Source organism: Nanorana parkeri, unplaced genomic scaffold, assembly GCF_000935625.1.
Source record: "Nanorana parkeri isolate BGI_ZX_2015 unplaced genomic scaffold, ASM93562v1 scaffold217, whole genome shotgun sequence".
NCBI lineage: Eukaryota > Metazoa > Chordata > Amphibia > Anura > Dicroglossidae > Nanorana > Nanorana parkeri.
In genome coordinates, this window is record NW_017306485.1 from 1,464,831 (window position 1) to 1,481,240 (window position 16,410).

Genomic DNA, 16,410 nt, shown 5'->3' on the forward strand with positions numbered 1-16,410 from the left:
AGGACCACATGTACATGCTAGCTTGGAAACATTATCATCCTTGACCTTCAAATACTGTCTGTTCATTCATCTGATGTATCCTGTTTGTCTGCTGCATGCAATAAAGCTCTTCGTGGATGAAAAGGTATTTGGTGAGTTCAACTATCTGAATAGGTACCTTGGAGCATTCACTATGTAGAAATAAAAGCTACTCATGGTCTGAATACAGTCATTCCGAGCTGTATAGTGATTATGAGAGTACTGTGATAGTGGTTTTGTTTTGCACTCAAATATTTTAATATTGGGTTTGCATGTGGTGTTGATTTTCCAGAGTATTTAGGCCTTTTCAAAGAGAATGCCCAGTACTAACTGCTCACTTTCTGATAGTCCTAATCTAACTGAAAGTCCAGACAGAGAAGTATTTACAGGGAAGAGAGGATGAGATGTATACCTATGGAGTAGTAGTACACTCCATGGCCTATCAGCCAAGGAGACTGACTGATTTCAGCTACCCTTATCTACACAAGCATCACAGAGCTTACAGCTGATTTTTTTTGCCTTATTATATGATCATCATTACCACAAACCACACGGGATAGACTCTTCATCGAAATGAGATAAGTACATAATTAATAAATGCACGTATGTCTGCACACTAAAGACATTCTATCAACCTTCCCAGGGAGTGCCGATCTGGGCAAATAGACGGCATATGAACATACACACAATATACATTATTCTCTGATGTGGTTGTTTCTGCACGACTTGGAAGAATTAGAAAACTCACCATCTCATTGAAACAAAACAATTGTTTTTTCCTATCCATCTTTGGTCGATTACATAGGCACAGAAACATTGTATCAGCTTTTCCAGAGATCACTGGTCCAGGCAATTACATGGACTAAACAGATGGACATGAGTTACATTTCTTTCTGATGTGGCTGACTGTGCACTACTTTGCTTTTGAATAATGGAGCCTCCACTCCTAGACCAAGGGACTCTCGTGTGCATGGGGATCAAGAATCATGATTTAATCAATATATAAGAAGCACTTTTGTTTTCGTTTGTGTTTCCGTTGGACACTGTGTTGTCCTTAGCAATTGAAGTTTCGAAATCCTACGGATGTCTCATCAGAGATACTGATCTTTTTTCGGCAAAATTCTTCTAACGTTGTGGCCAATCATTGGTTGTAATCATTGGAATTTGATACTATATATCGGAGATGACACATCAACTGTACTCGAGGATCACGATCAGATGTTTCTATATTTTGGATAATTTTGGTTAGCTGATATCAGGTTCACACATATTTGGATATCCATGATATACGATTTATAGCTATAATTATACAATATTCAAGCCATGGCTGGTATGGACTTTGTTTTTAGGATGTTTTAAATGTTTGTTTATACATTATTTTTTTTATTTCTTTATATAAGGTTGTTAACCCCTTCATGACCGAATCCTTTTTTCATTTTTTGCACCCATGTTATATTCCACATTTTAGGCCTGAACATTACTTAAAACCCCCAAACATTATATATTTTCTGAAAGCCAAGACCCTATAGAATAAAATGGTGGCAGTTGCATTTTTATGTTACACGATATTGGCACAACTTCTTATCAAACCCCAAAATTTAATGAAAAATGAACTTAAATTCCCCAAAACACTATAAAATACCCATGTTTTAAATAAAATATGAGGTTACAACGAGTAAATACATACCCAACATGCCCAGGTTAAAAATTGTGTGCGTCCGTGGCGACAAACCTCAGTAGCCCAAAAGGTAAAAGAACAACGCTTTAAAAGCCCCCACAGGTCATAAATTTAGAGATACCCAAAAATACTGGCCCTAGAATTATTGCTCTCACTCTGGCGTGCGCGGCGATACCCAACATGTATAGCGCGTTCGTCGTTTTCATACGTAGGCACACCAGATGCATGTTTACGTGGCGACATGCGTGCTCGCGGGGGCGGGGAACTTAAAATGTTTTTATTATTTTTAGATTTATTTTATTTCATTTTAATTTTAAAAACTGTTATTTTTTTTACTTTACTTAGAATGCTATCACATAGGGGGGATTACAAGCCCCCCATGTGATAGCAAATGGTAGTGACAGGTACTCTTTAAAGTAAGGCTGGGGGGTCCACGGGTCCCAGGCCCGCAGGAGGTGCAACAGAGCCCGGGAAGCATGGCGGGGTGTCAGGCAGGGACCCTTCACCGGGCTGTAGAAGCGATCTGGCGACAGCTGAGTCGCCAGAATCGCTTCTATTGTAAAGCCGACAGTCGGCTGAACAAGTTTAAACAGAGCAACTGTTTAAACAGCCCTGATGCTGGCCACGTACACTATACGTTGTCAGTTGTGAAGGGGTTAATAAATGTATACCATTTTTGGAATTGATAGTTCTATATTAATTTTCCTTATTGGGATCTCCATTTGGGGAAAGCCTTTCTTTTTTGCATTTCTAAGAGAGACCTAAATAGGTTGATAAAATTATATATTGTTTAACTGCTGTCCGATTTCTCAATTTCCCCGTTTTTTGAATACTGATAAATCTTTGTTTATTGTCATGTGACAGTTTTTCTAAAACAATACAGGCCAATGATTTCAGGACAGTGATGGAGCGCCAGAGCCAGGTCCCAGCTGCAACCCTGGTAGCTCTCGTGAAAATGCCAAGTATCAGCACTGGTATCCAAACTAGTATCTGAACATCCCTAACAGAACCAATAAAAACCAGTAGAATAAGGTGATAGGACGGAACCCCTGGCAGGGAGAATCTGGAGCGATGTAAAACACCAGTAACCTCGATCCCTGTATTGATAAATGGTTTACGCGTTTCGGGGGCACGCCCCTGATGAAGGATTCAGGAGTGTCCATGCTGGATGAGGAGGAGACTGTCAACTACTTTGTGACAGCCCACGATAACCTCTACAATCCCAGTGATGGCCATTACAAGACCCGTGGCAAGTGACAAAGGGTCGATGAAGAAATTGGGCTTGAAGTTTTCCTACATTGGGTGTTCCAATAGCAGACAACACAACACACAGAATAAACAGGAAGTAGAGAAGAGGACAAAAACAGCAGATGATGTCACAGGTTATACAGGTTTCTGTTAGCCAAAACAAAAACATCTGACACTTGCAAACACATGAAAAATGCTTTTAAAGACAAAAAGGGCAAAAACACACAAAGTTTGCTTCAAAATCAGTTATGAGTGCTCATGTTCAAGTGTAAATAGGGCCTAAGCTCCAACATTTTTTTTTGTTTGTGATTAATCAAGCACATATGATATTAACACTTTAGGCACTGTATCTATAACAAACAATCAAAGACAGATGGCCGAGAATTTCTAAACAGATTTTAATTAAGGTAGATAATCTTCTGCATAAATGCATTCTAAACTTGGTCTGTGCCCCTCATTTATATTTCTAGACACCACCTTAAGTGTATCTTTCTAATTAGATATGATGATTTGCAATATGCATTAAGATTTCCCCGTGCATTTAGAGCAGAGGTCTTACATAAATACAGGCTGGGGAAACACACCATTGTCTAATATCCCTAAACATCAGGAATGTCTCTTACCTTGAGATTAGTGATTATGCGCGGATCTTCTGGAACGTGTGCATGGATTGCGATAATTATGTTTTCATAGCCATGATCCCTAAGCTGGATGTTTGCTGCTGCCTGCATGTTACAGTGGAAGTCCTGCATTAAAAACAAACTTAGGAGATACAATGCTATGTGCATCTTCATGGGAATCCTTCATGCTGTTCTGCTTTGAAGAATGAATTCTGTCTCATGGATGTATTACGCAAGTCGTCAGGGTGTGCCTGTCTAATAGACAGGTTTGGGAGTTTTCCTTAATTTCCTTTTGCATCTTATTCATCATGTTCAGTTGTCGGTGTTTCATACAAGGATTATATTTCTTAATATTTGTTCCTTACATTATCTCCTGTAAAATGCACTTCTATTAAAGGCTCATGATAGAACTGGATCTGGAGGTCAGGTATTATTGATGGTGCAGATTTTCTGCAGTAGATGCTTTATTGTCCAACTTGTCCTAGATAGATGGTCATATGCTATGATTCCAGGACAACCAGTAAATTCAGACAGAGAATGCTAGAAATTATACCTAAAGGCATATCTCACCTTTTGCAAAAATAAAAAAAGATGCACCCAAATATTTACATTTAAAGCATGCACGTTTATTATTTTCTGCATTAAAGTCTGCAAGGCATTGCAATGCATAGGCTCCTGCTGACTATTCCCCCAACCTGGAGTTAGGTATTGTGGTACAGACCTTTGGTTCTAAGGCTGGAGGAAGTAATCAATAGATTACAAGTGCAGTGACATCAACTGCCTACTAGTTCCTGTGTGGCAGTGGTAGGTGGGAATGGTAGACTTCCATTCATCATTCATAGACCTGTGTGAACAGATCTGTGAATGGATAGTGGATAGTGCAGAAGAAGCCACTCACAGCCGTGCCGAAAGCAAAAAAATTAAGATGCTACAATTCAGTTGAGGGGGGAAAGTTGGGGGGGTTGGATGCTGTGTGTGACCATTTTTTAATGTTACTCCCTAATGGTCAGAAAGGTGGAAATAGTGTTAAAGCAGTTTCTGAAAACATAATAAACTTGCCAATGGACTGAAATTCTGCAAACTGAAATACCAACAGTTATATCGGCTGTAGCAAACTCAGCTTATCCTGATTCGGGTCCAAAAGTCAATTTGTTTCGGGATTCGGACGAAAGTCGTTCGCGGTAGTCTGTACGACTTCTTTCGTTTTGTTCGTTGCAGCAAAGTGGCGTTACATTTTTTTTTATGTCACTTTGCTGCAACAAAATTTCGCCCACAAACAAAAACTCGTACAGACTATCGCTAACTAATTTCGGATTCATTTTCATTCGTCATTTCTGTTATTCGTAAATTCGGATACATCCGAATCTCCGAATAACGAAAATGCGGCCGAAAAACAAATTTTTCCGAAAACGAATCGCACATGTCTATTGTCTAGTTTATTGCACATTATACAGTGGGGCAAAAAAGTATTTAGTCAGCCACCAATTGTGCAAGTTCTCCCACTTAAAAAGATGAGAGAGGCCTGTAATTGGCATCATAGGTGGACCTCAACTATGAGAGACAAAATGAGAAAACAAATCCAGACAAATCACATTGGCTGATTTGGAAAGACTCCAGGCAAATCGCTAAACTCACAATGAAATACAAATAATGGAGCTGTTTTCTGTATTCCTGTTCATTCTTTCTTGAGATTGACACATCCCTGCCAGGCAGCACAGCCAGCCTGGAGATCCGACTTTTCTCTAACCAAAGTGAAGTAATACAACTAGGTCCTATTCTGTCCCCAGTCTGTGACAAGACAGTGAATAAAAAGCAGAAAAATGGCGATGTAATCTCTATGTCACTCTTTTCTCTCCCCCATCAGAATGTTTCCGGTTAGCACTGCAGAACAACTGAATGTCTCCTAGTGCTGCTTCTCCTCCCAGTTTGAGCTCTGCTGTACAGGGAAGGGCAAGAGGCTGATACCTCAAAGTCAAATTCAGGTACTTGCATCCGTTGCATTTAAAAACACAGAGCGCACTGGCCGTGGGAAGTACATATTGCTATTCATCAGGAATAAAATGTGAATGACACTGACAAACATATCACACAGAATATAAAGCCCCCTGGGGTGGGAGGATGGGGCCTCAAAAAGGCATCAGCTATTTCTAGCATTAGCTACTCATAGGCACTTTTTGTTGGATGCTAGTGGCAGTTGGTGACCGTCATCCCTCCTGTCTATGTGTTTTGGCAAATATCTTTATATGCTGTAGGATTTTCTCTGTTTGTATCATTCACATTTAATTCTTAAAGCGCAACTAGACTAGAATGGAATTACCTCCTCCAATCTGACCCCCCTTCCCCCATGTGATATTTACCTTTCGGTGAATGCTCCACCCCCTCCGCCAGTGCAGGTGTACTATCTGTACCCTTTACTGCCATAGTACAGCCCTGCGCTCTGGGTTTTGAATTTCATTCGCAAATGGCAAGTACTCATTGGTCAGCATAGTCACTTGACTGCTCTGACTAATGAGAACCACTTCTTAGCAAGAAGCGCTGCTCTTTGGTCACCACGGTAAGAAGCACTTCTCATTGCATGAGTGCTCGCAATAGAAATAGAGGCTAAGATGACACCATCTTTGACTGATCAAACAAATGCACGGCTCTAATCAATAATCATAATACGTGAATAATATAGTGCTAAGTATCAAATAGATCACATATAACCAATATAATGAATAAATACTCATACATAGTAAAAAGATAGGCTTTTTTTAAATGGTGTTGATTATTACAGGTAGTACTGGATTTTAAATTGGTTAAGAATGAGTTGTATAGGATTTTGAGTGACCTCTGGTGGCCACTTTCTATTATTATAATTGCTTTGGATATACACTTCCTGTCATGTGAGTGACCTCCAGTGGCCACTTTTATTATTACAATGGTTTTGGATATAGACTTCCTGTCACATGAATGACATCCAGTGGCCACTTTGACCATTACATTTCCTATGGATGCAGACTTCCTGTTACATGAGTGGCCACTTTTATTATTGAAATTGCTACGAGTCTAGACTTCCTGTCACATCTGACAGTTTCCTGTTTGGGAGAGATATAAGGAAAGCAACAAGTAACCTCAGTACGTCTGCACTTTCTTGGAAAAGTCTTTGTACAAAACGCGTTGAAAGAAGTGGACACGCACTGAGGTTGGGACACACCAAGTTGGAAGGATTTTAATTGTATGATTATTCTGCATAATTTCATTGGACTGAATTTCATAGTCCCGATCGTGGGTACAATTTCTTCTAATGCGCACCAGCTGACTCTTTGGGATAATATTGACCCATCTGGGATGGTGACAACTATGGGTCGGTATGTAACCATTTCTGTCGGTACTTTAAAAAAAAAGGTCTTAGTGCAAATATAATTTCCTTCTATAAAAATAAATAAATCTAAAAACTGTATCTTTTTGTAAAACCTATACCGTAACGGTTATCCACAATATTCACTGAGAAATTGGATAATAAACTTTCAGAACCTTCCCATATGAGCAGAACATCATCTATGTACCTTTTCCAAAAGGTGAGCCCTTCCCATTGGGTACTAAAAATAACCTCTTCTTCCCACTGACACAGATGTTAGCTTTTCATCTTTTATATTTACATTTATCACTTTGAGACAGCTTCCACAGCGCAGAATTTTTTTCATATTCAACCATCTTTGACTGTAAAGGATAGGAAGGTGTAGTTATGCTTTAGTATTAGCAATACATACTTCATAAGGCCAGGGCATTGTTTTGTTTGTATGGCACCAGATCACCGATCTGTCAAAGGAGCTGCCTGCTGTTATGCATGGGCACAGAAGATATGTGTACACCCACCTGTGACATATACCAGCTGGCCTTACTTGATTGTGTCTGAAGCGCCGTGGGACTAGAAGACATCCAATGATTTTTAATGACGCATACCAAAACCACATAAAGCAAACTTATTAAAAAAAAGCAATAACAACATTTATTTTAAGCTAACATATTTTACACTTTACACATGCTAAAAAAAGCATAGATGACAAAGTAAACCTTTTATTTACACAACACTTTATAAAAAGGTGCAAATGATCTGTCTTCTTCACCTTTTGTGCACATGCTCTTCAGTTTTATTCTGATCAGGTCGTGCAGTTTTTGAAAAGGGTCAGTGGGATGCAGGCCAGTAACATGAAACAACATTTGTTGGATTAGATGTCGGTCAAGCTGGATTGATTAGTGAAGTCTTTGAATCTCTCATGCAGTTGCCAGTAGAGTCATTTATAAAGTAACATAGGTAATAGGTAATTGGCTAACAGGACCGTCTTTGACAAGCTCACTGCCAAAAAAGGTTTTGTAAACATTAAATACAGATGACAAGTTGTTACAATAACACAATTCGTGGACCGCAACCGAGCCTTCGCCACAAAGATTCGCTCTGAACACATTAGGTTTGTGACCACTGGTGGAAGTCAAGGTACCTTATTTAGGGTTTGTTCATACCGAAAGCGTGTGCGTTCAAGAGCGGTAGCGTTGTGTTCCACTGCAAACGCAAAAAAATAGAGCAAGCCCTATTTTTTTGTGTTTGCAGTGGAACGCAACGCTGGCAAAGTTTTGCCAAGCGTTCAATCGCACTTCAGGCGGGCGTGGAAGCGGTGCCATTTAATTCAATGCACCGCCACGCCCCCTCACGCCCCAAAACGCAGGGGGAAGTTTCTTAGTGAGCGCGGTGCGTTCCAGCAGCTACCGCTCTGGAACGCACACGCTTTTGGTGTAAACAAGACCTTAGAAGATGGAAGTAGCTCAATATATCAGATGCAGAGTAACTAGACAATAGCAAGGCAATAACTTATGTTTAGCAAAGCCAAAGAAGTAAAATCCTGAGTCTGGCATGGCTGCTTATGTAGCTGGAAAGATGATCATATAAACAAAATATAAAAGGACATATCTGGAAAAGTTGGCTTAAAGAACTGTAATCATACACAAATCAAACAGCAACATGATTCACTTGAGACATTGAGGGCTTGTTCACATCAGTTGTGTTGCGTTCCAGAGCGGGAGCTGCTGGAACGCACCGCACTCGCTCACAAAACTTCCCCCTTCGTTCTGGGACGTGAGTGGGTGTGGTGGTGCATTGAAGTCAATGGCACCGCTTCCGCAGTGCGATCGGACGCGTGGCAAAACATTGCCTGCTTACCGTTCCGCTGCAAACAATAGATCATGCAGAATGTTCTGCGTTTGCAGTGGAACGGAACGCAGGCAATGTTTTGCCACGCGTCCGATTGCACTGCGGACGGGGGTGGGGGCGTGGCCATTGACTTCAATGCACGACCACGCCCCCTCCCGCCCCAGAATGAAAGGGGAAGTTTTTTGCGAGATTGCGGCGGTGCGTTCCAGCAGCTCCCGTTCTGAAACGCAATGCAATTGATGTGAACAAGCCCTTATGTTTTATATTAAACCGGTCAAGCAGACCTAAAAGGGGCTATTCACAACTATGTCTTTTAATGCATGTGACACGCCATTGTTTTAAATGGCGCTGGTTCACATCTTTGCCATGTGTCGTCTATATTTTGATGCATCGATGTGAATTATAAGGTCTACTGATGACAATGAAAACACATGATTGTTGAGAACATGTCAAAATGCATGAAATCATTCAAATGGAGTGCAGGATAAGTTACAGGATAAGTCCAGTAACTTTTTGTCTCAGAGGTTGAGAAAAACCCATTGGGAGGAATTCATAAGAACTGGAGCGGATAGAAGACACTGGAGGAGCATCACTGTTTCATTTTCACAGCTTAACTGAACAAACTGATGAGAGAAGCTGATTGGTTGCCATAAGAAACCAACCTGCCCCAGTTCTTATGAATTTCCCCCATTATTACATTTATTAGTGTTTTATATAAAAACGTGCCGCTGATCAGAGAACCACCTCCTTCAATTAAATAGCAGCCAAAAATATGACAGTATATTTAGTGTACACAAATGTTGTAAAAACGTTCCCCAACTACCGCCGCATATGATTAGTAGAGGTGTCACGAGGTATTCTTTAACCCGTCCGGCAAAAATTCTTCAATGCTAAATCCTTGAATTGGCCGTTGAAGTGGCAGTATACGGAAAACTCAAATGTTAACATAAAAGGTACAGTATGTTAGCAAACTATTAAGGATAATTAAATAATGAGCAATAAGGGCTGAAATATTTACCTTTTCTGGAAAAAAAATGCTGATAGTCATGTCAACTTTGCCAAAGATAGGACCAGTGTACAGACGTCCTGATCCTCTCCTTCAGAGACAATGTGACAAGAAAACCTAGGCCCTTAGACATGAGGCCAGCTGTGAAGAGGGCCTGGAGCTGGATATTTTTTTTCCAGAAAAAACATTTCAGTCCTGCTGAAATTCTCTATTTATACATCAATGTAAGACTGTTAACATTGCTTCATGGGGAGGCTGATTAATGAAATTCTGGGATTATAAAAGTGGTGCAAAAGTGAAGTTGTTGCCCAAAGGAATCAGATATCCGGCTTCATTTAAATAAAATCTGTCTGCTTCCCCTGGGTATCAGGTTCAGTTTTTCTTTTCAGAAATTAGTATAGTAAGAACCGGCTTATGGAATAATCAGCTGCACTGGCTTATGGAATAATCAGGAAAGATACAAGATGATAGATAAGATGGAGAAGAGAGATGGAGAAGAGAGATAGATAAAGATAGAATTACTCCTTTAGCTCCAGTGCACCTCTACTAGGGGTTTATAGACCAGAGATGTGACCAAGCCTTGCTTCAGCCATTAGCAAAGGTATATAAGCAGCGCAAAACTCATTCATGTATCAGTAAGTGGGAGAGGGACACAACTGCAGCTTCAGAAAAAGGGGTTACATTTTTTAAGAGTATAGCATATATATTATAATGCATAAGGGACAATGATAGTACCAATGAAAGGCTGCACTAAAAGAAAATAAGATTTTACTGGTACAAAGGTGGCAATATATGACTTTTTACTACTTTGACTGGTCGTCCTCTGTAATGTGGCAGCCACTACACCCTAAATGCTTCAAATGAAACCGATGCATTCTAAAATGTTGGAGTGATGAGTGCTTGACACTGCCACCCCTGAGAGTTACCCAGTTTAAAGATTATTGCTCTGTGAAATAGTGGAAAGTGAACAGAACTGGTTCCGGTTTATACAGCAAATGTATTGTTTATGGCAACTAGCACTAGTAAAGTCCTCTCTGGATTTTGCCTGTGACGATAGAATGGCCACACTCATCTAGAACTACACTGCCAAAGTCTGGTTTTTTTTTTTGTAATCTTTACAGCTACTAACAATGGTTGAGTATTTGCAGAACTCCATAAATCTATTTCAGGACGATGAGTATTAGTCGGAGTGTCTAGACCTATTTGGTGGAGTATGAGCTGGATCGAGTAGACTTTCTTTAGGTAGTTGAGTGTGCACACCTAGTATGTTTTTGAATGCTTGTTAGACCTTGGAAAACAATTACAGAGGTTAATATAAACCTGGATTAAAAATGCTATCCTGTAGGGAACATCTAGAAATGTTAAATCTGTCTAAGCAGTACCCTGAAAATGGAGCTTTAGTTTTAAATTCCTCCTAAAAATGGCAGAGCACTTCTTGTGCCTTGAGCCCAACAGCTGTATATCTGCAGTGAGACATCATTTAAGGCACTGTGCCTGTAACTGCTTGTCTCATTAGATCTGGAGTGAGATATGGTGACTTCATTACTGTGCTGCTAACTGCTCTCCACAGAGCCTATGGAGGTCTGCACCTTCTGCTTCTCCTTAAATAGAATGCACAGCACTACCTTTGCCAAGGTGGTTGCCTATACACAGAGACATAGCTCAAAAAAAAAAAACACGGTAAGGTAGTAATGGGTAAAAGATCAGCTGCAAGAAACCTATACTGGTAAAAATTCCTTTGTTCGCTACTTGCTTCTTTTTTTTTTATATAGATACTACGTCCACAGTTTAGCTCCTCTTTACGAATCAGTTGGACTGAGTGATCATGAAAATATCACTCAAATAGACTTGGAAGGTGGCATATTGGAATGCTGCAGTCTTCATAGAGATATACTATTCTCTTCGGTCAGTCAGTAAGCCACTATTCAAAGTTAGCACCTTAGTACTTACTGTACATGAAATTGCCGGATTGGATCATTGTATGAGAAAACGTGTATATGGCCCACATATGTTAATACTGACTTTCATTGCTGATCAGTCTACACAAAACTTTTTGTTCTCTACATCTGTTTCTCTACACAAACTATACAATTTTGCTACATCTTTTAAAGGCAACACAAGACCATTATCAAGGGTAGCAGTCTGTGCAGGCTTTAGAGGCACAAGGAAGTTGGATGAGACACTAGTGCAAGTGGCTGTATAATGTACTGCAGCATTTTAGAATGTTTGGGGGAAAGCTGCGATTAGTTTTTATTTACATTACCGTGAACTTAGACCGCTGTAAACGAAGATCATAGGTATGCCGGCACAGTCATGTGCTATGATGCTCTTGTAAGGACTTCAGATTCTTAACCAGACCATGAAGCTGCAAACCACCTCGTACCCACTTGGTGTTGAATACCTTTGGACATGTCAAAACACCTACTAATAATGCTATCCAGATATTAGTTACATAAAATGATGTTCTGGGATCATGTCCACCTTCTTCACGTCCAGAGGACCTATAAGAGAATTCTCAGCACTTTTCTACTCTCATTGCCATCACAGTCACATTCAATGTCATGTCAATGCAACAATCACCCTTTGTCCACTTGCTAAAACCTGCACCATTTCAAATCACTCAGAAACTATTAGCAGGTCTTTTGGAATTCAGATTGAACCTACAACATAGCTTCTTTTTTTTTTCTTACAAAATGGCATTAGAATCTTCCAACACTCTAAAGCCTTACGATATTTCCACGATTTAAATAAATGGAAAAAGTTTGAATAATTATTTAGGGAGACGTAATAGACTTTTCTTCATAGATCACTGATATAGTATCTGGTCATGAGTGTTCATTTTTCTCACTCAGGAAGTCTCTGGCAGTGTCCATGAACTGAGGCTTTCAAACAGATGATGATAGGCTACCAGATGTGTGATTCACAGTGTGTCATCTTGATAACGCCAACACCACCTCCCAATCGCCGGTAGTTCATGCCGCCATATAACCTAGGTAAAGGAAGAAACAATATGAGTAGTTTTTAGTAATAAGATATCCCATATTTTAGTTAAGTGAATGTAGGTGTCAGACAACTACAAAAATGATTGTGATGGTGGACATATTGTAGTACATTCTCTTGTGCCAACAATAATGGGACTTTTGTACTCACCATAAAATACATTTCTTGAAGTTCATTAAAAGGACACATGATCAGTATTCAGAGACACATAGGTTATATTTAGCTACCTATAGGAGGTGAACACTGGCAAACAAAAAACTATTGGCCACCCAGGTATAACCCCTTCCACTCCCAGAATGCTTCAGTTTTGTAGAAAAGCAGTATTTAGGTGCAGACCACAATACAGAGGGGTGGGACCTGTGTACCTTAATGAACGCCAAGAAACAGGTTTTACAGCAAGTTTAAAAAAAATCTAATTTTCTGTATCATTCTTTAAGGAGCACAGGATCAATAGTCAGAGATGTAAGGGACATCCAAAAGTAGTCCAACTGACGGATGGGCAACAGGAACCAAACAACAGGTCCACATAGCGAAAGACAGTAGAACAGGGGACAGCCCAGCTCCAAGAGCTGCCTGAAGAACCTCATGTCCGAAGCTGGCATCAGATGAGGCGTGAACATCCACCTGATAAAAGGTTTGAGAATGTGTAAGCGGAGAATTGGTGGCTTGCAAATCTGTTAAAAATTTGTTGAAGAAGTACTCACTGACCTAGCAGAGTGCAACTTGATGGGAAAAGGTGGAACCTTATCTTTATAAGCTAATTCCACCTTTATCACCAAGTTACACCCATATCTGAGGTGTAATATGGGAGATTGTGCCATTCCGTAGCCCCAAACGTCCCTTACCCAAACCTCTTTACTTACCCGAAGGACTCTAAAACTCCAGGACCCTGTGCATTTTTTTATGTGGTGTGGCTCCACCCACAAAGGCAAATCATTCATTCACAGATCCATCCACTGTTGCAGAGGGAATCGTAGCTCTCAAAGGAGTGCAAGTACAGTGACATCACCACACTTGTAGTCTATTGCCAACTTCCTTTCAGCTCCAAAATTGAAGGTCTGTACCTTGGTATAGACCTGGGGCTGGAGTAACAGTCTGCAGAATCCTGTGCATTGCACCCATGATTCAGTTACAAACAAATTCATAAATGCACATTTTATTTTTACAATATGGTACATTTATGAATTTTTGGTAAAAGTGGAATGTGTCTTTAAGGCCAATAATTTGCCAAAGCCACTGAGACAATGATGGATCAAAAAGCTGGTTCCCTTTTACCGGGACCATCAGGGATGGCAAAGAGAATCAGTTTTCCTTATGGAAGCTGTTGCTGGCATGTAAACCCACACACAGCATGAAAATACACCCAGGCCATGATGAAGTTTCCTTTTGATATACTGAAGTCAGACAGAGAGATGAAGGAAAAATGTCCTGCATGAGGTAAAAAAGCTGAAACCACCTTGGGAAGAAAGCTCTAGGTCTCACCACCTTATCCTTGTGAAGGACCAGAAAAGGTTCTTTACGGGACAGGCCGCTAGTTCAGACACATACCCCACAGAGGAAATGGCAACAAGGAAAACCTTGTGAGAGTTTATAGCGTAATATCCCTGAATGGTTCAAAAGACGTTTTTTGAAGCACCGACAGGACTAAATTCAAATTTCAGACGCCACAAGGATTTGTCAGACTCCTTGTCAGACAGGACATCCATGACAGAAGGCTCAGAGGGTGAAACAGATGCAGCAATGTCAGGTAAAGAATGTGAGAGGGAAGACAAAGAGGTGCATTTACACCCACTACGTTAAGAGCCAGCAAACATGGTAATTTAGGTCATAAAATCCTGCAAGGTTTCAAAAAACTCCTCCATAGATAAGACAGAGGAAGGTGCTACATCTGACAGAGCAAACGTGGAGTCTGAGGGGGACTCCAGAAGGGGAGAACAATCCAATCTATCAGAGAGGACCCCAACAAGGCATAGTGCAGGTAATCCCAAACAGTTGGCGGAATGTGAGCTGGAAAAGCATACAGCAGTAGGATTGGTCACCTTGCACTTGTAATCCACCATCATGCACAGTTAATAGTAGTAACAGACAAGAGTACTGCAAGTTAAACAACCTTGTTAAAGGGCGCAGAGACTGGACACTGGACAGGTGTCACTGTTCTGTGCCAGGAATGTGCTCATTTGTAGTCTGGGAGCCACTAAAAAGCATGCCAGAGAGTGAAGACTGCCTGTACCTGTTCCAAGGAAACTGCAGGGTGAAAGTGAAAAGGTGTCGGAGACGCTGCTTTGCACTTGTATTGTACAATGTAGCTGCATGTAAAGTTTTCTACAGCTACATAATATAAGGCAGAAGGTACAAAAAAACACCACAAGCAGAGCTCAGTACTTTAAAGTTACATTACAGTCAGGCTTTGCATCTTTGGTCCAGAAGGGTCCGGGTTTGGCCTCCAAGGCTACATCAAAGACTAATATGGATAGTGCAAAAAGAGACTAAGTTCAGCAGCAAATAGAATCTTGATTGAAGCAAAGAAATAATCTCAGAAAAATAAAAAGGGTTGAAAAAGACACCCATACTTCTAAGGACACTAGCAAAAAACGGAAGCATGAGTGGGAGGGGGGGAGGGTGGGGAGGTTATAGAGGGCTGCCCTTGTTTGCCAGTGTTCACCTCCTGTAAGCAGCTGCATATAACCCACAAATCTCTGAATACTGATCATGTGTCCCTTAATGAGTGATAAAGAAATACAGATTTCAACTATGATATCACTGGACAAAAAGTATCCGTTCCATACTTAGCCCTGGCTATGCTAACCCTGCCGCACTGCAGCCATGTTGGGCACTGGGGAAAAGGGCTTTTCCTAGTGGGAGGCTACAAGTAGGTAGATCATGCTGTTGCCCGGACAAAAAGTGAGAACGTTATCACATGCTACCCACTGACCACTCTCACCCAACAATAAGCGAGATGGTGCCAATTACACAGATGTGTTATTAGTAACAGGAAACAATAAATTACACTCTGTTCTCTTTATTTGCACCTTTGAATTGATTGGAAGAATTTTAATGCAAGCAGAAAGGTACACCCTTGCTAGTTTCCTTATCGCTAATTTGCCCATAATTTTCTTGGACTACTTGCATCCCCCAACCCCTCTGTTACCATATAAATCGATTATATAAATTGCTCTGCTCTACCTAGAAGAGAAATGTAAAATGACCCGTTGTTTCCATTGTTTTTCATATAGGTTTATCTTTTCACAGATCAATGTGTTGGGTAATGTAACAAATCTTTGTTATGTTATATTTAATGAGTTACTATACAATACACAATTCTTATTGTGGGCTCACAATTTTGCATGAGGAAAGTAGATGAATGTACAGTACTAGCATGAACAGTGCACCCTCTACTGAAGCTCCGTAGAAAGTGATTTTCAGACCTGTGATATTTAAGTTAACATGTAGTAAATCACGCCCATCATTTAGTCTCAAACTAATCAACTCAAGATAACTGAGGCTAGGTTCACACCTAGGCGATTTATCACGTGGATTTAGCCGCGTGATGTTGCACATATTATGATATTATGATGCATTCAACTTGCTAATACATTTTACTAAACTCCCTGTGCCACAGTAGCTCACAAAATTCCCAAACAGCAGGGATCCA

General features: G+C 40.4%; 2 protein-coding genes across 2 annotated transcripts in view; both read right to left on the reverse strand.

Moving 5' to 3' along the window:
- Nucleotides 1-3,749, reverse strand: part of LOC108786578 (epithelial chloride channel protein-like) — a 29,732-nt gene extending 25,983 nt beyond the window's left edge. The window contains exon 1 of the mRNA XM_018555899.1: nt 3,568-3,749. Within this exon, the coding sequence (XP_018411401.1) occupies nt 3,568-3,675 (108 nt within the window). The 5' untranslated portion in view covers nt 3,676-3,749. The remainder of the gene's footprint in view (nt 1-3,567) is intronic.
- Nucleotides 3,750-12,200: 8,451 nt separating this feature from the next.
- The window catches only part of KLHL20 (kelch like family member 20), a 37,267-nt gene continuing 33,057 nt past the window's right edge, over nt 12,201-16,410 (reverse strand). Inside the window, exon 11 of the mRNA XM_018555906.1 lies at nt 12,201-12,747. Within this exon, the coding sequence (XP_018411408.1) occupies nt 12,663-12,747 (85 nt within the window). The 3' untranslated portion in view covers nt 12,201-12,662. The remainder of the gene's footprint in view (nt 12,748-16,410) is intronic.